Source organism: Citrus sinensis, chromosome 2 (genome assembly GCF_022201045.2).
Source record: "Citrus sinensis cultivar Valencia sweet orange chromosome 2, DVS_A1.0, whole genome shotgun sequence".
Taxonomy (NCBI): domain Eukaryota; kingdom Viridiplantae; phylum Streptophyta; class Magnoliopsida; order Sapindales; family Rutaceae; genus Citrus; species Citrus sinensis.
The window spans coordinates 26,469,883-26,492,531 of NC_068557.1; the positions used below are offsets into that span (position 1 = coordinate 26,469,883).

The window sequence follows — 22,649 nt, forward strand, 5'->3', positions numbered from 1 at the left end:
TCCCTCAAATATTCTCTTGAAATTAACTGGGATCGGTAATTTGTAGGCTTGGGCCGGACTTTTCTAAGCCCAGGCTCCAACCCACATTATTATTTTTTGAATAAAATGAAGCCCAAATCTTTAAAAGCCTGTCCAAATTGAACTTAGTAGGGCATGAGCTTTTTAATTAATTATCAAATAATTTTTTAATAAAGTAAAAACATATTTAAATTAAAGATAATTATCTAATATATAATAGAATAATAGTCCAATACACTAAATATTAGTTACACAACATAATAAATCACAAATATTAATATAAAAAAATTACTTCATTGTTTTGAGTTTTTTCTTTTTATTTAAATTTATTTTATTTTTATTTATAAATTAAAAAGACGCTTATCCAAGCTCAATCTATGCGAGCTTTACATTTTTTGGACCCATATCATGAGTTGAGCTTCAAATCTACGGGCCTAGATCAGGCCAGTTCGGGCTCTTTTGTCAACCATACTTGAAACCCCATTTTTAAGTAAACCTCATTGATTAATGCTACAAAATCTATTATTGGTAATAACACTCATTTTAATTCTAAAAATGTCTTTCTTCTAAAAAAAATAATTTCTCTCGCTCTAGGAAAAAAATTTAAAAAAAATCTAAAAATTCAGTTTTAGTTTTCTTTTTCTTGTTGTGCAGTTTTACTACCTAGTGTCTAAACTCTAAACTTTGATGGGTAATACAAATTTTTAGTGCCAATCATTGATTTCAATCCAAAATACGTTGATTAAACCAATCTTCAAGGATATGAATAACTAACCTTTAAAAAATTTTGAGAAAATAGATCGTTATAATATTTAAACTAATTAATTGTAACATGAATTTTTTTTGTATAATAATAGTTTGCAGAAAAAAAAGTATGGTTTTGTAAAGACTTTTACTAGAGAGAACATGATTTTCTTTTTCATAAAGAGAATATGAGTTTAATTAGTTTTATTTTCGTTCGTTATTGTTATTGCAAGGATGATGGGTTTTATAAGATTAACGAATATGCATGTAAATTGTTAAGATGGTGAAAAAAATATACACAAACAATAAGTAATGCATATAAAAGTAGCGGTGCTTTTCAAGCGCTCAACGCTTTTCCTGCCAAAAGGAGGAAAAAAAAAAAAAGGAAGACGAAGAAGAAATAACGCGTGGACTCTCATGGCTCAAGAAACATTAATAAACCAACAACCAACTCACTGCTCACTTCACTCATTCGTAACTGCAGAAGGCCCCACTAAATAAAATAACAATTTAATGTATTTTGCTTTAAACAAAGACTCCATTTTGGCCTTCTCAGCCTCAGGCTCTGCTGTTTGAAGTCTCTGCGAAAAATAGGAACTTGGGTTAAAGCCCATTTCATTTGACGGTATAATCGTATTTCCCATTTGCTCAATTTTTCATTTTTTTATTTTATTAATATCTTTGTGGTTACAGAGAAACTATGAGAACTGGAATGAAAATTAAACATTTTTATGGCACTTTTTGGTACCCAGATGGACAACTAAGGTTTCTTTTTTTATTTCTCTTCTGAGTATCTGGGGTCAGTGTTTTTAGGGTTTTGAGTTACTGCTAGCTAATTGAAGTCGTTTTATTATTATTGCTTCTTTAATTAGCATAGGTTGCCTTGCAGTTTTCAAATTTCAAATGCAATCTGCATAAATTTTAATAACTCAAATAATCTGGTTTATGTCTTTTTGGGTTTAAAACAAGCACAACTCCAGTTCAATTATGTAATACAGTGATTTTTGGGTTAATTGCTTGTCTGGACGAATTCTTTCAAGCTAATGATCTCAACATCAATTTCTCATTTTTCCTCCTTAAGAGTACTGTATGACGCTTCTGATGGAAAAGAAGCTGGTGCCCCTGCAGTGCTTTCTGCTTTTGGTTGCTTATTATGTGCTACAGCTTGTGGCTTCAGATACTGTAAGATCATTGCTTTCTCATTTTGATGTTACACAAATTGGAGGATTTACATGCGTTACTCTCTCTACTTGTATTCTGATGCTTCATTTTGTTTCTTAGATCTCAAATCAGTCAAGTAATGGACAATTGGCTGCTTCTATGAATAAGGACTGGAAAGGTGTGCATACTTGAATAAATGCTTCAATACCTGTTGGTCGTAATAAATATGTGGAAACAAAATATTTTGTAACTGTTTTCTTTTATTTTTCACATAAATGGAAATGACGTGATTGCAAACTCATTTTCTGAAATATTGTGTAATTTTTGGAATTGTCTGTTTAGATTTTGCAAAGATGTTTGCTTGTGAATGCTAACTGTCATTATAATATCATTTGTACGGTTGCCTTTATAGTTTCAAAGTGACACATGGAAGACATTTGATCAATCTGAAAGAAATTGCATAAGATTATTATAACATTACTTATAAATGCTAATAAATGGACGACCACTTTTTTTAAAAATGAATGAATACATTGTTGACAAAGAGATTTTGAGCTCTGGGACTTGTAAGGTGTGCCACAGGTCCTTTGTGACCTCTCGTTTAGACTCTCTTGGCAACCAAACAAACTATTTTTTGCATATGAATTTAACAATTGATACATCATGAATCATTACTGGCATTTACTAATATGATCAGTCATAAGTCGTTCCCGTCTCTGAAGAATTGTTAGTAAACAGTAAACATAAGTCTTTGTTTCGAAGATTCCCCATGTGATCAATAAAAATATGGTAACGATGGTAAAGAGCCCTGTATTTGAGTTAGTCTCATAGTTCAAAGAGATTCTATTTGCACCCAACTCTTAAATTTTTCCACTTCGCTTGTTTAGTGCTTAGCTGAGTGAAGTGTGAGAAGCTAAAAAGTGAAGTGCCGATAGTGTTGCTCCATTAGAAAAGTGTCCAGTGCAGAAAGAATTAGCTTAATAGATACAGGGAAAATAACCTTGAACTCTCTTGCAGCTATCATGTAAGCTTTTGGATCTTAGGTTTTCGGGAACTAGCATATGACAGCAAACTATAAAGGAAAATATCAATACTTCTTCCCTCTCTTTCCCCCCATTATGTTACCAGTGCTAACTTTCTGAAAAATCTGACTAGTTTAAAAGGGCTTTGAGCTTAGCTGTTGAAGCTCTGCTATGTCCAAACGATTTGTTTCTTTTCTTGGATAACTTTGTTTAGTCATTCTTGAACCATAGTTGACATTTTCGAATGATTTTTCTCAGAAAGGTGGCTAATGGTCAATATCAGATGGTCTAAACTCAAGCTATCATGATGTAATGGTGAAATTTTCTGAACTATGGCTGGGACTGAATATGTGTAATAAATCAGATTAGAAGAAAGAGGCATTAAGGATTTAAGTTTTCTATCATTTGATGTGCCAACACATGTTCTTTCAGCATTTCCTTATTCTGAGAAGAAGTTTTGTATTGCTGAACTTCTAGTACTCCTGTAAATTTCTTTAGCAGTATTGTAATGATTAGAGAAATATGGCGTGTCAATTTTCTTATTCTTCATGTTAATTCTGTTCAAGCCTTTTAATCTAACTTCTTTTATTTGCTTTCCATACAGCACCATGTCCTCCTGATTGGATTATCAATGAGGAGAAGAGCAAGTGCTTTGGATATATAGGAAACTTCTGGTCATGGGATGAGTCAGAAACCTATTGTAAAGAAATTGGTGGACACTTGGCAGCCCTGACATCATATGAAGAAGAACATTCTGCTCAGAAGTTGTGTGGCAAAAATGTCAATGGCTGCTGGGTTGGAGGAAGAAGCATTAACACTACTGTTGGTTTAAGTTGGAAGTGGTCTGATAATATGTCTAAGTGGAATGAATCAATCCATGCAGTTGGGTCTTTTAACTCAAGTTGCACCAGTTTGCCTTGCCATGTGCATGCTACAGTTGATTTGTGTACATTGGTCAGTAATGGATCTAGATCTCTTGTGACTGAGAGATGCAATGCATCTCATCCTTTTATTTGCATGGTTGAACATGGTAAGACCTCACTTAAATATTATAGTTGAGTAGCTGTTTGCTAAATTTTCCCTTTCTGAAATATTTTACAAGAATATCATCCATCTTCGCCGTGTTTGCCAAATATGATGTCTTTACATCTTTCTGGAAAAATTATTAGAAACCTGCAGAATACGGACTTCCAATGAATTCTTTTTTAATATTCTTTTTGTAGTTTTTTATGATTTTTTTTCTTGATTAGATACGGTTTTCGAACGATTTTTCAAGGGAAGTTATGGACTTAACATGTATGAGAACAGAGTGGCGGTGGATGAAGTTTTCCCAAAATGTTTCTTGGTTATATTGATTTAGTTTTATTGTCTAGTGGTCAGAACTTCTGTGCTTTTTTTCTTTGTATAATTTTATCATCCTTGCCGAGAACATCCTTTTGACATTTCCTTACTTTTCTCCCAGAGAACAAATGTTACTATTTGCACTGCCATAGGGAATATCTTATTACCCTTGGAGTTGTAAGTGGGTTGATCCTCCTCACAACATTTGCCATTGTGATTTGGCTCCTTGCATACAGGCGGAGCAAGAGACGCAGAAAGTCTCGAAAATTATCTAATCCAGCAGCTTCTGCATTAGTTCCCCCATCATGGAAGGTGTTCACCACTGAGGAATTGAGGTCAATTACAAAGAATTTCAGTGAAGGGAATCGTCTTCTGGGAGACTCCAAAACAGGTGGCACATATAGTGGCATTCTACCTGATGGATCAAGGGTGGCGGTTAAGAGGTTAAAAAGGTCCAGTTTTCAGAGGAAGAAAGAGTTCTATTCTGAGATTGGAAGGTTTGCAAGGCTTCATCATCCAAATTTGGTGGCTGTAAAGGGATGCTGCTATGATCACGGTGACCGCTATATTGTTTATGAGTTTGTAGTCAACGGCCCCTTAGACAGATGGCTACACCACATACCAAGGGGAGGGCGGAGCTTGGATTGGGCGATGCGAATGAAAGTTGCTACAACCCTTGCTCAGGGAATTGCGTAAGTATTTCTTGGGACTCTGATTCAAGAAAAATCAATTATGTGCTACCAGTACTGCCATGACTCTTTCTTAAGGAATTGTTTACATATTACTCTGTTTGGTATCTATGATAATATTCTTATTGGCAATACACCTTCCAGCTGACATCAAATTGTTATTGATCCAGTGCTTTGTTTTTCATCTGGCTTTAAATTATTGACAACTTATTGGCTGCGGGTTATTTATCCTTGAATATGATGCTTTCATTCCGAACTTGTGCATCCTCTAGCCTCTCCTGTTCTTACAGTTACTGCAGTAGAATCAGTAGGATGAGAAGATTGTAGTATTAATTTTTTAACTCTCAAAACGATGTTTCCAAGTGATCTCCTACAGGAATTTAATCTATTAGCCATCTCATTCCTTCTTATCTTGAAAAAACAGGTTCTTGCATGACAAGGTTAAGCCACATGTTGTGCATCGGGATATTCGTGCCAGTAATGTATTGCTTGATGAAGAGTTTGGTGCACATTTGATGGGGGTTGGTCTTTCAAAGTTTGTGCCATGGGAAGTGATGCAAGAGAGGACAGTGATGGCTGGTGGCACATATGGATACCTCGCTCCTGAATTTGTATATAGAAATGAGCTTACAACAAAAAGTGACGTTTACAGCTTCGGAGTACTGCTGCTGGAAATTGTAAGTGGTCGTAGACCTGCACAAGCTGTTGATTCTGTTTGTTGGCAAAGTATATTTGAATGGGCCACACCTTTGGTGCAATCACATCGCTACCTTGAGCTCTTGGATCCTCTCATATCTTCTTTGTCCTCTGATATTCCAGAGGCTGGTGTTGTGCAGAAGGTGGTGGACCTTGTATACGCTTGTACACAGCATGTCCCTTCTATGCGCCCAAGAATGTCTCATGTTGTTCATCAGCTGCAACAATTGGCCCAGCCACCTGTCACAAAGTAAGTTTTGCAATCTCAAGCTCTGGGTATTTGCAATACTAACTATAAGAAAAGTGCAATTTGAATTTCCCCTGTTGAGGCTTGCTGTTAGTTTTGCAGAATCCAATAGAACAATAGTTATAGAGCTGACGTAGTTCTAATAGACTGGACGTGCCCTGATGTATTTGGATCTAATATATCCATAGAAGAAATGATACAATTCATGCAATTATTCATTTATATAAGTTTATTTTCATTATGTCGTGGAATTTGTTTTCTGTAAATAGAGATTTCGCATGCATGAGGCTTTAGGATATGTTTGGAATTGAAGTTACGGTGGTTTTTAATCATCAACTATTTAGCTTATAAAAAGCTCATGGATCTGAAGATTTTGCTTGCTTAATTCTGGTAGACACAAAACTCCAAATAGTAAAATACCTCGTCGCCAACTCTTTTTTTTTTTTGTGCTTTGTAAGCAGATTATTATTCAAGGGACTGGACCGATTGCGCCATATCTTTTTTTTTTTTTTTAAATACAAATTGTGACACCATTTGTAGGCTTTTGAGTTCATACAATTTCAACATTTATCTTGTAATTTATATGTATAATTAACGTACCGTATTGTTATGGGTAATTGTTATGGTTTCCCAACATCAAATACTCTTATCTTATCTTGAGTGTATCTGCATAAACAACTACCAAAAACAAATAATGATAATACATACATATATGCAATGGGTTTTCCAAATTGAGGCATTGCCTAATTAGACTTATTTTTTTAGAAGAAAATATTTACATTAATGCTGCAGAATGTTTACAGTTCACACATGGGTTTCAAGAAATGCCAAAACTGCTAAACCAGCAGCCCATACATCATCATCCAAAACATGCTCTGCAGGGGAATGACTTATTCCTCCCCGACATCGCACAAAGAGCATCCCGACCTGTTCAAAATCATTGGAATTACTATTATTTACAGTGGGAAGATTTTTACTTTCTCAAATTGTTTAGTCGGCACAAGAGAGAACAAACCTTGGTTAGATGAGACATGGCCATTGCATCATGTCCGGCACCACTCATTATTACTGGAATTTCATGTTGAGTCGCACCTGTCATTCTCTTGAGTGCAGCGTAGGATGCAGACTTCAGCTGTGAACTTAAATCAGCATCGCACATCACTGCATTTGCATCATGCTGAAACAATCCATTGCACACAGTTAATCTGTATGTGCTAATTATAATTATTGTGTAGAATAAGATGCAAGTAATTCTCTCACCTTTCGTTCAACAATGCAAGAAACGGAACGTTTTTCACATATTTGATACAATTGATTAGATAGTTCGTAAAGAACTGTCTCACGGCCTGCATCATCAATTGCTCGTAAATCCACAGTGAATGTAACCTGTTACAATTATCTTAAAATCTTCAGTTCAGACGTTAGTTATGAACAAATATAGAGTATAGAAGAAAATAAACATCATCAAGAGAAAGGTTTCTTGCCTCTCCTGGGATGACATTGCTAGCGCTTGGCCAGCTTGAAATCTCTCCAACAGTACAGACAAGAGAACTAGATAGTGATTCCAATGTGGAGCCGTTGGAACGACCATCATAAGACAGAAAATCTTTAGGGTGTTTACAGAGTCTTTCCAGAAGTACAATTAATTCAGCAGCAGCAGTCATAGGGTCCTGACGCATTGACATTGGAACTGTTCCAGCGTGCCCTTGTGAACCTCTCAGTGTAACCTGAAAAAATCATGCAGATATAAAGGTTCGTTGAAATGGACCTCGATTTTCACCCAAAATCATTATTTGAATCTTACTACTTAAAATAAGAAAGTCAAGAGCTTTTGAGGGGGATAAACTGCCTTAAAAAGTGTGAATATCCACTTCAACAGCAGAGGATAAAACAGAACCTATAAAATTGAACTCAGCTGATGATCCATTCCCCAAGTGGCGGAGTTATAAAGAAAATAGAATCTCTTAATTTCTTCCAGTTGGGGGAAGATGAAATTTATCTCAAGATAATCAAACTTTTTCCTTTTGGAGGAGAAGGAAATTTAATCATGATCAAACTTGCATCAAAGCAAATTTTCAGTGGCCAAGCGATTAACCTGCCTGGTTAGATCAGGTTAAACCAACATATATAACTTGCGTCATCTTGCTATGCTAGGTCTAATTCATTACAAATGAGTTATTTCATTGATCGTCATTTGACCATTCATTGGGCTCGACATTGAAAATTATGCTAAAATAAATTTGTCATAGACATATTAATTTGTTGTTCTAGATTAGTTCCCATTAAGCTAAACATCCTTATTTTACCAACATGTACTTCCACATTCAATGTTCTCTGACATTGACACTCCCATTAAAATCAAACACCATCTACTCACAACATGCAACAATCAATTTAAGCGCTTCTTTTTCATCAATCATGCTCAAGTTTCAAGGGAGTTCTCAAATCTATCCTCATGGATTATTAGCCCAGGCTGACAGATATATGGCAAAAGAACCTTGTATACCTTTAATCGTGTCTGCCCAGCTATGCCTTGAACCACTCCAAGAGGAAAACCAACCCATTCCAGTACAGGTCCTTGTTCAATGTGAACCTGCAGTGTCGAATGAGTTCATATTCATGAGATGTATATAAAATTATAACCTTTAAAAGTTTAATCACCAACTATTGAAAAAGATACAGTATGTTCATTCGGAACAAAACTCAGTCCGGCTGATGTACCTCAATGTAACCCCAAACGGATGCTGGATCATACTTGAGTTGTAATAAACTTTCCTCTGCAATGTCTATAGAGTTCTCCCTAAGAGCATCTAGCACTGTTACGCCACTGAAGAAAGAATTATCCATAAACATACTGATAGGAACAGTATATTATAATACATAAAGTTGGAGCTCCGCAATAACCTCTTATCCGATACCCGCAATGCCGAAACTGGTAAAATACCAGCTAAAGCAGCACTCCCTAAGAAAGTAGATTGAAATCTGACCCCCTCCTCATCACTAAATGCAATAACCTGCAGGGTTCGACAGCCAGGAATTAGAAGTGCCCCACATGAAGCACCCTGCAATTCAGAACTCGAATGAATTCATATCCTCACTTTATAGTTCACAAATAATTTCCTCGTTTTACATTCTAAAAGATGTGCAAGGAATACAAGCATTTGATGACAGGATTGGTTCTCAAATCTGCTCAAATTCAATCCAAATTAGACAGATAGGACGATTAGCAATGAAAAAGTACAGCAAGTTGGTGTAACTTTGTTTCACACAAATTGGTTTATAATCCAATCAATCAATGCCAGCCTCCTTCGTTCATGCAAACTTAACAATTATCAGCATTGCTAAATTTTTCAGCAAGTTCAAAGATGCTTCAACAATAAGAAGTCAAAAACAAATACAACTTGTTTCTTATTCCCATAGGAAAAACAGCATTTAGCCAATTGAATCACACAAATATGGCTCAAGCAAATCATTAAAAGAAAAAAAAAATTAAAAAAAGGTTCATAAAAATGTTAAAAGATACATATCACCAACCTCAACTGGCCGTTTTAGTTTTCCTAACTTCCCAGTGCTCTTCAAGACCTTCAATGCAGATATTGCAGTGATTATACCTAATGACCCATCAAAGATTCCAGCATCAACAACAGTATCCTATTTGGAGAACAGAACTGAAAACTATCAGCATTGCTGTTCATCTAATCCTTGCCAGCGTATTCTTTTTTCCCAAAGGAAAACCACCAACCAAAACTTAGGTTAGGAGAACAGAGTGAGAAATAAGAGCATTACCAAATGAGAGCCAATCAACAGAGCCTGAGCACTTGCATTCAATCCCTCAACCCGACCGTGTACATTGCCCAAATGGTCCACCCACCTGAAAAACTCAACAAAAGCATCAGCATTAATCAAGAGTCTCAAAACTTTGTTGAAAACATAAGAAAGGCAGAAGCTAACGTTCTCAAACCAGCATCCTCCATCCACTGACGAATGAGATTTCCAGCTCTCACTGAAGCAGGGCTCATGAATGTCCTCTGAAGATAGCCATTAGCATCACTCACCTGTTACAATTTTTTAACATTAAAGAATAACCAACTTCACCACCATAAATAATAATAATAGTAGTAAAGTAATCAGCGTTAAAAAAAATAGACTGATCCGTTGATTCGTTCCAACTCATTGATTAAATCAGGTAGAAATATCAGGAAAAAAAAAAAAAAAAAAAAAAAAAAAAAAAAAGAGAAGCACCATCTTTGCAAACAAGATATATAGCCTTATTGTTTTTATGAATTATTCCTTCAATTAATTTCAAATAAGTCCTATCTTACTCAGACCAATAAATAGAGCCGAGGTTATAGTTAAAGCCGCTAGTAGAAAACCAAAATAACTAGTTATAGTAGGCATGACAGAGCTAAAGGAAATATGTTAAAAGTAATCAGTCTTTGGGAAGAATTATTCAGTCAACGAAGGATAGCGATTCGAATAAAACTTACAATATTGATAATCAGATTCGAATCTCACCAAAAATTTAACACTAAAAAGGAATAAAACCAACAAAAAATCAACCATGCATTTCATATAGAAACGATGACAAATAGCCAAGATAACGAAAGGGATAGAAATGATTAAAATCCAAGGTACGGGGTGAAAGCTCCAGCAATATCAAAATCACACTAAATAACAAAGACGAAAATCGAATATCATAGAACAAGACTACAAGAAGGCGATGATAGTAATCAAAACAAAATAAAATAAGCCAAAAAAAAAAAGAAGGAAGAAGGAGATAGGGGATCATTATTTACCTTGCCGAGCTCATCGAGCCTTGTCACTGCCTCTTCCTTTAAGATTTGTGGAAACAAAACGTCCCTTCTATCATCTGTGATTTCAATTAATCCAATCAAACTAAAGAACGAAAGAACATTCAACTATTGCATTGAAATGAGCAAAACACATGTATATATATATATGTATGATAAAAAGATATTGATTACCAGAATACATGAACGAGGAAGCAACGTTTGATATAAGAGAGAAAAGCAAATAACAAAACAAAATGGAGGATGAAATTGCCATGGCTGAGTCCTGAGTGGCTGGCTGCCCTGAGAGAGAGGGAGAGAGAGAGAGCTTGCAAAAACAAACACGCAAGCCAAAGAGCGGCGCAGCAGAGCAGCCACACGCAGACGCACCACTTGATGTCTAATGACCAGAACCGCATCTCGTATTTAAAATTAAGAGTTGAGTAATTGGAATTTCGGAGCACCCAGATGACGTGGCCGAATGTGAGTGGTATCTCTTGGAGATTGGGAGAGATGTAGAAAGCCATGCAAAGTGACAAGTGTTTACGTTGGCCTCGAGTAATTGCAATTTAGAGCCTTCTAGGTGGATTGCACTTTGCGCGTTTGCCACTGGCCACGCTAACTGATGGCCACTCCACAGTTTTGCTAAATTGTTATCGCACGACTCCCATGGCCGACGCCCGGCCATCCCACACCCTCTTCCCACAATTTAACAAATCTCAGGTGAGACCGTATACATCTACTCCTTACTCTATTAAATATCATTCACAAATGATTGTAAGTAGATACCCACTGAGAGGTAACACAAAATTACGTATTTTGCTGCCCCTTTTTGGTGTGTGATGACACTGTTTTTGGACTCGCTGTCAGTGAGTTTAGGTCAGCTATCATTATTCATATGAGTGAAAACTATTCAAAGTTTCCATTATAATAATATGCATCTAAAATATTTTTCTGTTAAAGAGTAAAAATGCAAAATCATATCCATTACACCAATTGGGAAATAACCATTATTTTTCAATTATTAATGAAAAAACGTGCTTTGACTACATTCTAGGAAATGAAAAAAGTAAGATGTCAATTTAGAGGATCATGCTACGGTGCAACTGTAGCACCGTGCCACAGTTGCATCTAGCCGTTGGATGCAGTTGAATTGGTAGGGTCCACTGACATCCAACGGCTAGATGCAACTGTGACACGATGCCACAGTTGCACCTAAGGTTTCCCCCAATTTGGAATACCAAGTGGCCAATTTGGAGATTGCCATGCATCTATTCAACTGAGGGCGACGTACTGAAAATATGTTGCTGGAATCAAATAAAGGCATCGCATAAGGAATCGGGCTTTATTACAGGATATTACTTATTAGGCCGGGCTTTTTATCTTTAAATTTTGATTTATTACATATATATATATATATATATATATATTAAAAAATAAAATAATGATACAATCATAAATTTTTGTATAAATTTATTTTGTATAAATTAATGTATCATTAATTCATTTGGTGAATGAAAATATAAAATAATAAAAATAAATCATGTGAGCTAAGAGATATTTAATTCAACTAATTTTATCATGTTACATCAGTTTGTACAAAATAAATTTATACAATAATTTATGGCTATATCATTACTCTAAAAAATAACAGTTGTTGTCTATTTTTTCAGTTACAACTATTAGTTAAAATAGCCTTCCATTTATAAAATAACATATTATTATTTGATTATGACTATGTTAGAATAAATTTACAGTATAACACGAATTTCAATCACATATAAAATAATAAATAATAATAAATTTATAATAATTTTAATTATATGATTATAAAAAAATACTCTTTCTTATAGTAATTTCGACATAGACAGACCCTTACTATTTATTAGTAGGACATAAGAATCTTGATTTCCTGATTGAAATTATGGAGTAAGACAACGGCTGATGCCTGCGAGTCCGTGACTTTTGTACGTTGAGTGGGTCCCGTGGTATCTCACATGTGCCAGCCTGTCTGGTTGCATATCTTCATCACCCACCACATACCACAGTCGACATTGTTAAATTGTAATGTAGTCTTTCCAAGCTAATAATAAGGAACGATCAATGATTTAAAAAATAATAATCAACATATAAAAAGAAGAATAATAAAAACAAACTAGACATGTCTGTTAAAAGAAAAAAAAAAACTAGATATTAAATGTAAAATGAATTGTGTTATCATTAAATCTTTAAATGTAGGGGGAGAACTTGCACCATTTAAATTGAGGGAGCAAGTGCGGATATTAAGATTTTATTTTCCTTCCATTGAAATAATAGAGATAGATATCTTTCTATAAATATAATGTATCTCCTAAAATATTAGTAGAATAACTACATCCTTATACATAAATACAATGTATTATCATCATAAAATTGACCAAAATTAAGAATTATGAAAAATCTCATATTGCCATAGGATAAGAGTTCACTAATTTTTATTTGCTTGATTGACCACTAAGGCAGTGTGCCATGAATTTAGCCACAGCACATGATTTTACTCTAATCAATATCGTAGACCTATTTTAAATCATTTGGGTCCCTGATGTTCAATGTAACTAACACAGTTTGAGTAAAACTGCATACAGCACATTAGGGGCCTAATTGAAATCAAATTAAAAATAATGTCATAATTTAGAGTTGATTTAAAATTAGGGTATTATTATCCCATTTTATACTTATTTCAAAGTGGCGGCTGAAGAACATTCTGTTTGGTACATGGGCCTCCAACCCACAATCAATTCTTGAGGCGTTTAAAAATTAGGGAACCAGGTATTATTTCCCCATTTTATTCTTATTTCAAAATGGCAGCTTAAGAACATCCTGTTTGGTACTGGGCCTGCCCATGGGCCTCCAACCCACAATCAATTCTCGGAGCAGGAAAATAAGAGGTGGTAAAAAGAAGCAAAAATCCACGGTTCACTTGATGTTTCATACTTTATCAAAGAAAACGTAGTATTATTATTTTTTCTAAACAGCTGTCTATCATTCTATCTTAATTTATAAATTATATTACATTTTTACATTTTCATTAACTAGATAATTTAACAAAATAATTATTTTGTCGCTGCACATAAAAAGAATATTTAATCAAATCAAAATGGCAAAAAGGGAAAAAAATTATTTTCTAGTTGCTGGAATCAATAATGGCTACAAAACTAGTTATATGAACTCAACATATCTAGCCATTTAAAGATATAGGGAAATTATCATTCGTATACCTTTAATTTATTTCGTTATCAAAAATATTACAACACTTTAAAGGTGTATCAACCATCCACCATAAGTTGACCAAATATATATATCATTCATTAAACCGTTGCTTGCCGTTTAAATATGATGACGTCAGAGGGGTAATTTGGTCTTTTCATATGATAGTGATAATTTGAAGGTATGCAAGTGATAATAAGAGAATTTAAGGGTATATAAGTGATAATTTTTCTTTACTTTAATTTAAGTTTCAAGGGTAAAATCGTCAATTCACTATAATTCTGTTAATTTTCAAACGACAGCTAATAGTTTAGTGGTCGTGAGATAAGTTTTGTAAATTTAAGGTGAACAACTGATATACCCTTAAAATATTGTAGTATTTTTTATGACTGAACAAATATAGTGTATACGAATGATAATTTTTCAAAGGTATAAAATTGCAAAAATAAACACCATAACTAGTTTGAAACTCATTTACAGCATAAACCAAAAACCCTTAACTCAGATCATCCATCCCAAACAACATAAATTTGTCTATAATAACAAATCTTTAACAGCAAGAAGCAAAAGTTGTGGTAGTTATTCAAAATACTTTCAAAATAATTTTACAATCAGTTATGAGAAACTTTGAGCACTATGGTTTGTTCCCATCAATAAAAAAATAATAAGATAAAACTAAAATCAGTTATTAGTATCTTAAAGTTTATAATTTATTGCCATCAACCTAAAATAACAATACATTATAAAAGTATTCATTTATTTTATTAATACGCAGAAGATTAAATTGTTCGAATAATGGAAACCTGCGAAAGAATAAAAATTTTACTGTATTTTTATTTTTTAATAATGTGTGAAATATTTGGTGATGAATGGATACTTGTCTCAAAAAGAATATATGGGGCGGTGGAGACTAATGCGCGCGCCACACTGCTGGTATCAAACAGAGGCAAGGCTGAGGCATTCTTCTCCTATTCACTTCTTGTCTAAGTTTCATTGAAGATTTATTTGCTTCGATTTCCCTTTTACGATTGGTTGTTTTCTTTGCTCAGGCAAGCGGAACAGTAAATGGGTTTTGAAGAAGCAGCAATGGAGAGAAACGCTACTGCTTGTGCCATGGAATGGAGCATTGAGCTTGAGAAGGGGCTTCGCTCTAAAATCCCTGGTAAGTGGGAGATCACTTCTTACTATCATCGTATGAATTTTCTCGTGGGTTTTTGATCTGAAAAATTTTTAAACCGAGAGTTGGGGACTATCCAGGTAGATGTGTTGAGGCAATATTGCAGATTGAACCAAGGTTGAAGCAGTGGGCCGGAGAACCAGAAGCTACAATGGTAGTGTACAACATGTTTGGCCTGGTTCCCGGGGAGGAAAGGCTATTTGCAAACACCATTTTCTTACGGCTTGCTGAAGCATTTCAGTTGGGGCACAAACATATTAGGGTCTCCATTGTAAGGGTTTTCTTATCACTGCGTAGGCACTGCAGAGACAAGAAGAGAAGTAAACGAATTAAAGGGATTTTGTCCAAGTCCAGGGTACACAACCACTTAGAACTATTAAAAAGAGTAAAGATTGTTTTTGACACAGGGGATCCCGAGTCAAGAGCTCTGGCTTTAGTTCTCTTTGGTTGTTGGGCTGATTTTGCAAAAGACAGTGCTCATATACGATACTTGGTTCTTTCCAGTCTGGTCTCTTCTAATGTTTTAGAGGTCAGTGAAGTATTCTTCCTGTTCCTAGAATTTATTAATTCCTGTGTTAATATTATTCTGCTACTTAAGTGTGGTTTTTTTTATTGGTCATTGTTACAAAATTTTCCATTCAATAAGGGTTCTACAATTCCTGACCTATTTTTAAGATGCTTCATATAATATATCTTATCGAAAGAAAAGGATAACGGGGGGATGTTTCTTAAGAAGGGGGAGAAAACATATCCTAATTGAATTTGTTATCAGATTGTTGTATAGAATCCACTAAAAATCAGCCAACCAGCCCACATGTAAATTTAAAAATAATAAGTATTAATCCTTTTTGATAGCCTATTCGTGTTGGTTTTGGATTCTTAAAAATTATTTGTTAAAAAATATCTGCAACCTTTGATTTGGTTTCTACAGGTAAGAGCATCATTGTTTGCTGCAGGTTGCTTTTCTGAGTTAGCAGATGACTTTGCTTCAGTTTTATTGGAGATGCTGGTTAATTTAGTGACTTATTCTGAAACAGAGTCAACTGTGAGGATAGCTGCTGCACGAGTTTTTGCAAAAATGGGGTGCTCATACTCTGTAGCAAAGAGAGCTTACAAGGTTTTATGACTCTCTCTGATTCTATCTCACAATCAAATGAACATGAGATTTGCAAATTTGTGTTCTGAAACACACTGCTCTAGATAAGAAAGGAGCACTCTCATTATTAATCTAAGAATCAATCAATATAGTTTTAATTCAAGCATGGGATGGTGCAACTGAATAAGGAACATGTAGTTATTGATTATTAGGATTGGATGTTTCCAAACATGTAATCTTGTGTTTACCCATAGTTTCTAGAATTTATTCATGCTTTTGGATTACTATTCATTCCGTGATGTTCTGTGATTCCAAACTTCTTTGAATTTTTCTTTATATATTATTTTATTCACAATCATGCCCACTTGGGGATGCTGATGTTATGGTATTCTGTTGGATGTGAATTTGTTCTTGAGTTTGGTAAATACTTGAACTGCTAGCATCAAAATTTTCTAGTGAATGAGTTGTTTGTTGGAGTTTGAATTTGAGCTAACTGATACAATTATCATGTTGTGAGAGCATCCTGATTTTTGTTTTTCTAGTGCAAACTAATATTTTGGACTCTGTTTTTCATCCAAAAGAATGCATCTTTAGAGTGAGTTTGTTGGTGAGTGTTTAATGAAACTTCTGCTAGTTAGAGCAACCAACACTCCATGGACTTCTAACTATTGGTCAAGTTCTATCTTTACTGGTAAAATTTTCCTTAGTTTTTGTTATTTCTATGTCGAGTTATGCTTTTGTCTGTTTGCATGTCTATCATCTACTAACCATCAGCAGCTTCATGCAGACAGGTCTGAAGCTGGTGTTGGACTCTTCAGATGAGGACTTTCTGGTTGCAATGCTGACTTCACTTTCAAAACTTGCATACAAATCAACTCTTCTTATTTCTGAACAGGTACATTTTCCATTCATTTATGATGATGCTTTGTGTTTTACTTAGGGGTTTCCAAGATGGATACTGCATATATGCTACTGTCAACATTGCCAAAAGGCTTCATTTAGATGCACTAGATTGCCCATTTCAGCTCCTTGTTAGGCCAAAAAGCCATAGACTAACTGCATTTTGCTTAGACTTTGAAGTTTGTTCTCTGTGTGTATATACTTTTTAAATCTCTCATGTGATGCTACATAGAGTCTATAATTTGGAAAATTCAGCACCATTAAGGTTGGTGTGGTTAAAATTAATGATTAGACCTTATCTTTCCAAAAGATGTGGTCGAAGCTTATGTCATTATTAATTTTAAAAGTACATATCTGACAGTATATTATTAACCTTATCTTCTTGTTGCAGGTGGACTTTCTTTTGCACCTTCTTAATCGTGAAAAAGCTTTGCATATTCAAGCAACTGCATTAAGATGTCTGTATCTTACGTTTGTGAAGGGAATGGGTCAATCTCTCATTAGTGCAACTCTATTTCGAGCATTATTTAACATAGTGGAGGAAGCTGAACTTCCATCTACCATGCAATGTGAAGCTCTAAAGCTTCTGCATAAGGTCAGTCCTGAACTTCTGTAGTCACCTTTCCATTTGGTAGCATTATTTTTATGGCCTAATTGACACATCTAAAGCAATTTGCAGATCCTTTTGGGTAGACCACCTAATCTGTCTTGTGCTGACATGCCTGAGTTTGCTGAGCTATTAAGAATTGTTGATAATGCATCCCGATCTCCAATCATATCTAAGAGTATTGTCGCTATCCTTGTTCTTGTAGAAATAGTAATTAAGTTTCAAAGGAGAGTAGAAATGGGTTCTGGTGGTGTTTGTACCTTACCTATGCCATCAGAAGTTGTCTCATTAATCATGGATCGTATCACCTTGCTGGTTAAGTCAATATTGTGTTCATGTCAGTTTAACCATGTTAAAGTATTTGAACAAGTCCAAAGCCTTCTCAGTCTTCTTCTTCTCCTTGTTGGAGAACATCCAGATCTGGGTGTCTTAGTGCTGAATAAAGTTCATTATCTTATTGAGGATCTTGTGGATACTTGTACAACAATGGCTGGTAGGCAAGCAGACTCAGCTGTTAACAACCCAGTGGAGATCAGAGGAGAAAGGGACCAGACAATCAATTCAAAGCTTATATTTATTCTAAACAGATTTGTAGTATCCTGCCTTGAAATTCTCAATAAAGCTGGCACTTTAACTAACCAAGTCTTTGACAAAGTAAAGCTTCTGGTTCAGAGTGTTCATCACTGCAGTTTCTTTGATTGCTATACGCACATAATCTACTCTCTATTGTTGGATACTCGAACGGTATGGATTTGCATGATTAATAGGAATGATGAAGCTCGTGGAGATGATGGAAACTTTCATACATGTTTACAAGATTTCATTGATAAGCATGAACTCCTTACCCTTGAGTTTGCAAAGAAGATGTTGATACATAGGGATACCTGGCCTGCTTATAGAGCTGGAATGTATGCAGCATGTCAGGGAGCATGGGTCACAGCTAGTTTTTTGTTTGGGCAACTGATAATGAAGGTTCAATCTGGTATTTTTTCTTGCTGGTTAAAATCAGTATCTCATTTGGCTCATTCTCAAAGGATAATCCAGCTGCTTTTCTTAACAAAACATGATTCCAGTTCTGTGGATTGGTTAGAGACAAAAGAACTTCCTATCACATTTTCTGAGGATAATTTATGTGAAATTGAAAAAGATGTTGCGGGAATTATTGATGAGCCTAATCATAGTCAAGCTCTTGTTGTGGCTTACCAGAGTCTTATCTCTGCAGAAAGAACATTAGAAACCACTTTCACATCAACTAATGCCTTTTTTTTCCAGAGATGGTTTTTGGCTCTAAGAGCAAAGTTACTTGGAGCTGTAATGGAGATGTTCAGAGTCTTGAGCACAATTCAATCTGAACAGAAAACTAACAACGATGCACTGGTTCGGAAATGTACAATAGTTGACAGTATCAAATTTTTGCAACAAATCACTCAAATATCTTTTCAGTTGAAGAGGTTGTCACAGGAATTTGATCTAATTGCCACTTCTTTCATTGGTATTGACAGCAAAAGTTCAAATATCATCAAAGCAGTTGCTCTAAATTGTTCATTATTGGCTGTTAGCGCTGGATTTGCATTTTACATTCCTTCCCTACCCGCCTATCAAAATTTAACTTGTGGCCTTGGAAGCTCACAGAAGTGTTCCCATGCAATGCTGATACAAAATTTAGTTGGGAGGTTGTGGAATCTAGACCATGAGGTGACTAGCAATCTTGGTATGCTTGCAGAGGTCATTGGATTGTCCAAGAATTGTTTTCACTTGCAGTCCAAAAATCAGATATTGGACAGTAGCTGTGAAGTTAAAAATATTGTTGATGTTTGTAACTATGCTGTTTCTGGCATTGTTTGCTGGCAAAATGAGGCAAAAATGGTTCAGGATGACAAGATTCGATCGGAAGTTATCACGAATGGCTCACAGCTTTTGTTGAACATCATTTTGAAATTAATGAACATCCCTTTCAGAGTTCCCAAGTTCTTCTTCAAAGTAAGGTATGTCAAGCTGGCTTGCACTCTTACTGGCAGATGGTCTTACATGTTAGAGCATTAATTATGAAAGTTCTGTTTAATTTTTACCTGCATTGCTCTTTGGTTTCTCATGACATCTATTTCGAGCATAATGTTGCTGGAAGACAGGTATCATCTTTGATTTTACCAAGAATTGCACCAACTTGCTGGTGAACATTAGGAAATAGGTCCAACATTAAAGCAGCCGACAATACCAAACAGTTGAAAAGAACAGAACTGGAACTTACAAGTTGGTTTTAGCCAACCCAGACAGACTTCAGTTTTGAAATTCATGTAATGACAAATGCTTCCAATAGCTTTTAAAGATTTTAAAAATTCGTACAAACCCACTCCATGACCTCCATTATGATATTAGAAATTTATGCCTAATTGTGAACATAATAGTAAGAGCTAAAAACAATTGTTCTCATGAAGTTATGATTTCCGATGCTAGCCTAGTTCTTCAGTGGACCTGCTGTATTCAAATGTTCAAAATTTCTGCTGAAATGCAGGCCATGCGTTGGGTCAGAGCTCTTTATCTCGAGTGCAGACGTGAGAAACGTTGATGGAATATCTGTCTCGACAGGCTTCCCATTGTCACTGAACCTTTGTCTCCAACTCAAAAATGTGCCACCAGATCTCCCTGTTCGGCTGACCAAGTTCTACTGCATCCTTCATTGTAGTCAGAAGCTTGTTTTAGACGGGCAAAGCAATGAGAAAACGCCGTGGAGTCCTCAACCTTGGGAAGACAGCGATGTGGTAGAAATTAATGAAATGCTGTTTCAATATGTGACAGAATGTACGAAAAGGACCAATTACCGTAAGTGTTTTAGAGACGGTGATATCAATAATGATGGAGCTGTGACTGTATTTGTGCACTTTGAACTAAGTGCGAGAGGACAAGGGTTCTCAAATTGCTTGCTTGATGTTTCACACTTTCCTGTGGGTTCTTATCGGATCAAATGGCATTGCTGTTGTATTGACAGTCAAGGTTCTTACTGGAGTCTGCTTCCCTTGAATGCTGAACCTGTATTCACTGTACTGAGTTAATTTGTTGGCTGATTTTGCAATGCGTTTGTAATGTTCATATTCTCAATATTAAAGGATTTTTATATTACCGGCAGGGCGTGTTTGGTAGGCTGCAAATGAACCTGGACTGTGTTCATAATGAAATCAGCACAATATCTCCCATTAGGCCTTTGATGAAGCAACAAAATTAAGTCAAAATCAATTCTCACAATTACGATACCATTAATTCAATCAAAATGAATTTTCATATCAATTGTAAAAAATTATTTTTTAAAAGAAAATTTTATTAATGTCAGAAGTGGGATTTGAACCCACGCCCTCTCACGAGGACCAGAACTTGAGTCTGGCGCCTTAGACCACTCGGCCATCCTGACATGCGACACGTTTACCCTTTCAGTTTTAATTTTTTAACTGTTATTCTATAGCCTTACGGAAATTTTTCGAAGTGACGTAATTGATTCCTAAAATAAACATATTCTTCTTAGATTTTATATATAAGTGGATGGTGAGGATCTTTGAACTTTAGTTTGTGGCACAAATTTCATCAATTATCCCCATCTAACTTAATGATAATGCAATAAGCAATAATTTCAACTCATCCATATTTATTATTAAGGGTTAAGAACTTGTGTTATAATTTTGAGTCAAAAATTTAAATTTAAAGATCCTTAATTGATTACCCCATACACATTCTTAATTCATTATCATCTCAGCATTGTTTGAAGATATTTTTAGTGAACATCATGTCAAGAAGACTAGTACTATCTCATATTTGAATCATTTCGAAGAGATGATTCAAATTTATCCATTTAATATTAACTACGTACTAATTAAAAAATCATTAATTAAATGTGGACCAAAAATTTGGCAATCCACAGATGAACTTGCTTGTATTTGCAATTTTTTTTTCTTTTTTTCTTTTTTTCCGAAAGGTGGATGATTGCACTTAAGTTTTGTTTGACCTAAAGAGATGGGTAAGGATTGGTGTGAAATACAAGCAAAGAAGTTATATGCCTCTTTTGTTTCTCTTTTATTCTTCAAGATGAAGCAGCAAGAAATCCAACCTTAACAAACAACAATCGTTCAAAAGACAAGCATAAAATAAATTCCTTTACCTTCTCAAGTTCGTTTCTCCAATCAACTACTCAACTTATTATACCACATTATATATATTAATGTTATTCTTAGATAGCATTGATTTTAATGCAGTGCAAAGCAAACTAAGTTATTCTGTTATAGCTCTAATATATCACACAAAGCATGCACACCTACTTGCCCGCTTCTTTGATTTATGCTTTTATTAAAATATTATATAAATTACACCAAATCTCTCTCTCTCTCTCTCTCTCTCTCTATATATATATATATATATATTATTATCTAAACATGGGAGTTAAATCTCAAAAGACCAAGATACTTAAGGTTAATTACGTGATGAAGATATATATATATATATATCGCCAAAATTAAAGATTGTTATTGTTGAGACTCAATATTCATATGTCTAAAATCTTTAGAATAATATAGGTATATGTAAAAATCGATCGTATAAAAGTTTAGATCAAGCTATTCCATTTGATTATTTGATTCTAATTAAACGGTATATTGATTGTATTATGCCCAAGATATGTATGGTGATAATGTCCATGCTATCTAAATAAATGAAGCTAGCTAGGACCAGCAATATTTTTCCAAATCTAAGGTGTACAGTCATGGATTACTTTTCTATAATGTGGTGCAGTGCTGTCAGTTAATTCATCCATGGCATGCATATAGTTGTTAATTATTTTGTCGTTATATTAGAAATAAATTGAATAACTTTTGAAATTTGAAGAAGGGTGGGGTATCTAAATTAACCCAATTTAGCTGCTATTTGGTTGTTCGTG

The 22,649-nt window shown here is 34.9% G+C and overlaps 3 protein-coding genes and 1 non-coding gene across 14 annotated transcripts; 2 read left to right on the plus strand and 2 right to left on the minus strand.

Annotated features, from left to right (window-relative positions):
• The first annotated feature begins 1,127 nt into the window (after positions 1-1,127).
• On the plus strand, positions 1,128-6,535 carry LOC102625965 (C-type lectin receptor-like tyrosine-protein kinase At1g52310). Of its 4 annotated transcripts, none has more exons than XM_052434699.1 (7): positions 1,128-1,387; positions 1,844-1,944; positions 2,044-2,101; positions 3,550-3,975; positions 4,408-4,978; positions 5,400-5,921; positions 6,377-6,535. In XM_052434699.1, the coding sequence occupies exons 2-7, from the start codon at positions 1,852-1,854 to the stop codon at positions 6,444-6,446; spliced, it is 1,740 nt and encodes a 579-aa protein (XP_052290659.1). In that variant the 5' UTR covers positions 1,128-1,387; positions 1,844-1,851; the 3' UTR covers positions 6,447-6,535. The 4 variants fall into 4 exon arrangements, with proteins under 4 accessions (XP_052290659.1, XP_006468547.2, XP_024950918.2 ...); XM_006468484.4 differs by having other exon boundaries at positions 6,380-6,535; XM_025095149.2 differs by lacking the exon at positions 1,128-1,387 and adding an exon at positions 1,411-1,527.
• Positions 6,536-6,640: 105 nt separating this feature from the next.
• LOC102626654 (allantoate deiminase 2) lies at positions 6,641-11,122 on the minus strand. Its single transcript, XM_006468486.4, has 12 exons — positions 10,904-11,122; positions 10,715-10,788; positions 9,870-9,973; positions 9,705-9,789; positions 9,453-9,569; positions 8,823-8,932; positions 8,640-8,745; positions 8,425-8,511; positions 7,403-7,645; positions 7,179-7,304; positions 6,934-7,095; positions 6,641-6,845 (listed from the first exon to the last, which is right to left on the minus strand). Exons 1-12 carry the CDS (start codon positions 10,983-10,985, stop codon positions 6,723-6,725), a joined length of 1,419 nt encoding a protein of 472 aa, XP_006468549.2. The 5' UTR covers positions 10,986-11,122; the 3' UTR covers positions 6,641-6,722.
• Positions 11,123-14,752: 3,630 nt separating this feature from the next.
• Positions 14,753-20,851, plus strand: LOC102626946 (uncharacterized). Of its 8 annotated transcripts, none has more exons than XM_006468487.4 (8): positions 14,753-14,900; positions 15,004-15,116; positions 15,212-15,660; positions 16,063-16,248; positions 17,015-17,122; positions 17,519-17,722; positions 17,807-19,719; positions 20,247-20,851. In XM_006468487.4, exons 2-8 carry the CDS (start codon positions 15,020-15,022, stop codon positions 20,782-20,784), a joined length of 3,495 nt encoding a protein of 1,164 aa, XP_006468550.2. In that variant the 5' UTR covers positions 14,753-14,900; positions 15,004-15,019; the 3' UTR covers positions 20,785-20,851. The 8 variants fall into 8 exon arrangements, with proteins under 8 accessions (XP_006468550.2, XP_015382631.2, XP_024950915.2 ...); XM_015527145.3 differs by having other exon boundaries at positions 14,804-14,911; XM_025095147.2 differs by lacking the exon at positions 14,753-14,900 and having other exon boundaries at positions 14,918-15,116; positions 17,609-17,722.
• Positions 20,852-21,053: 202 nt separating this feature from the next.
• Positions 21,054-21,137, minus strand: TRNAL-CAA (transfer RNA leucine (anticodon CAA)). The gene has a single exon. It is a non-coding gene; the product is annotated as a tRNA-Leu (tRNA).
• Positions 21,138-22,649: the final 1,512 nt, after the last annotated feature.

What these genes read in the sequence shown, in the direction of transcription:
- LOC102625965 (XM_052434699.1), top strand. Translation starts at nt 1,852, where the DNA reads ATGACGCTTCTGATGGAAAAGAAGCTGGTGCCCCTGCAGTGCTTTCTG. An exon ending in ACCCTTGCTCAGGGAATTGC is followed by an intron (nt 4,979 to 5,399) that starts GTAAGTATTTCT and finishes TTGAAAAAACAG; the next exon opens with GTTCTTGCATGACAAGGTTA. An exon ending in GCCCAGCCACCTGTCACAAA is followed by an intron (nt 5,922 to 6,376) that starts GTAAGTTTTGCA and finishes GTGCTTTGTAAG; the next exon opens with CAGATTATTATTCAAGGGAC.
- LOC102626654 (XM_006468486.4), bottom strand. Translation starts at nt 10,985, where the DNA reads ATGGCAATTTCATCCTCCATTTTGTTTTGTTATTTGCTTTTCTCTCTT. An exon ending in TTCCTCGTTCATGTATTCTG is followed by an intron (nt 10,789 to 10,903) that starts GTAATCAATATC and finishes TTGAAATCACAG; the next exon opens with ATGATAGAAGGGACGTTTTG. An exon ending in GGCTCGATGAGCTCGGCAAG is followed by an intron (nt 9,974 to 10,714) that starts GTAAATAATGAT and finishes AAATTGTAACAG; the next exon opens with GTGAGTGATGCTAATGGCTA.
- LOC102626946 (XM_006468487.4), top strand. Translation starts at nt 15,020, where the DNA reads ATGGGTTTTGAAGAAGCAGCAATGGAGAGAAACGCTACTGCTTGTGCC. An exon ending in TCTCTTCTAATGTTTTAGAG is followed by an intron (nt 15,661 to 16,062) that starts GTCAGTGAAGTA and finishes TGGTTTCTACAG; the next exon opens with GTAAGAGCATCATTGTTTGC. An exon ending in CTCTTCTTATTTCTGAACAG is followed by an intron (nt 17,123 to 17,518) that starts GTACATTTTCCA and finishes TTCTTGTTGCAG; the next exon opens with GTGGACTTTCTTTTGCACCT.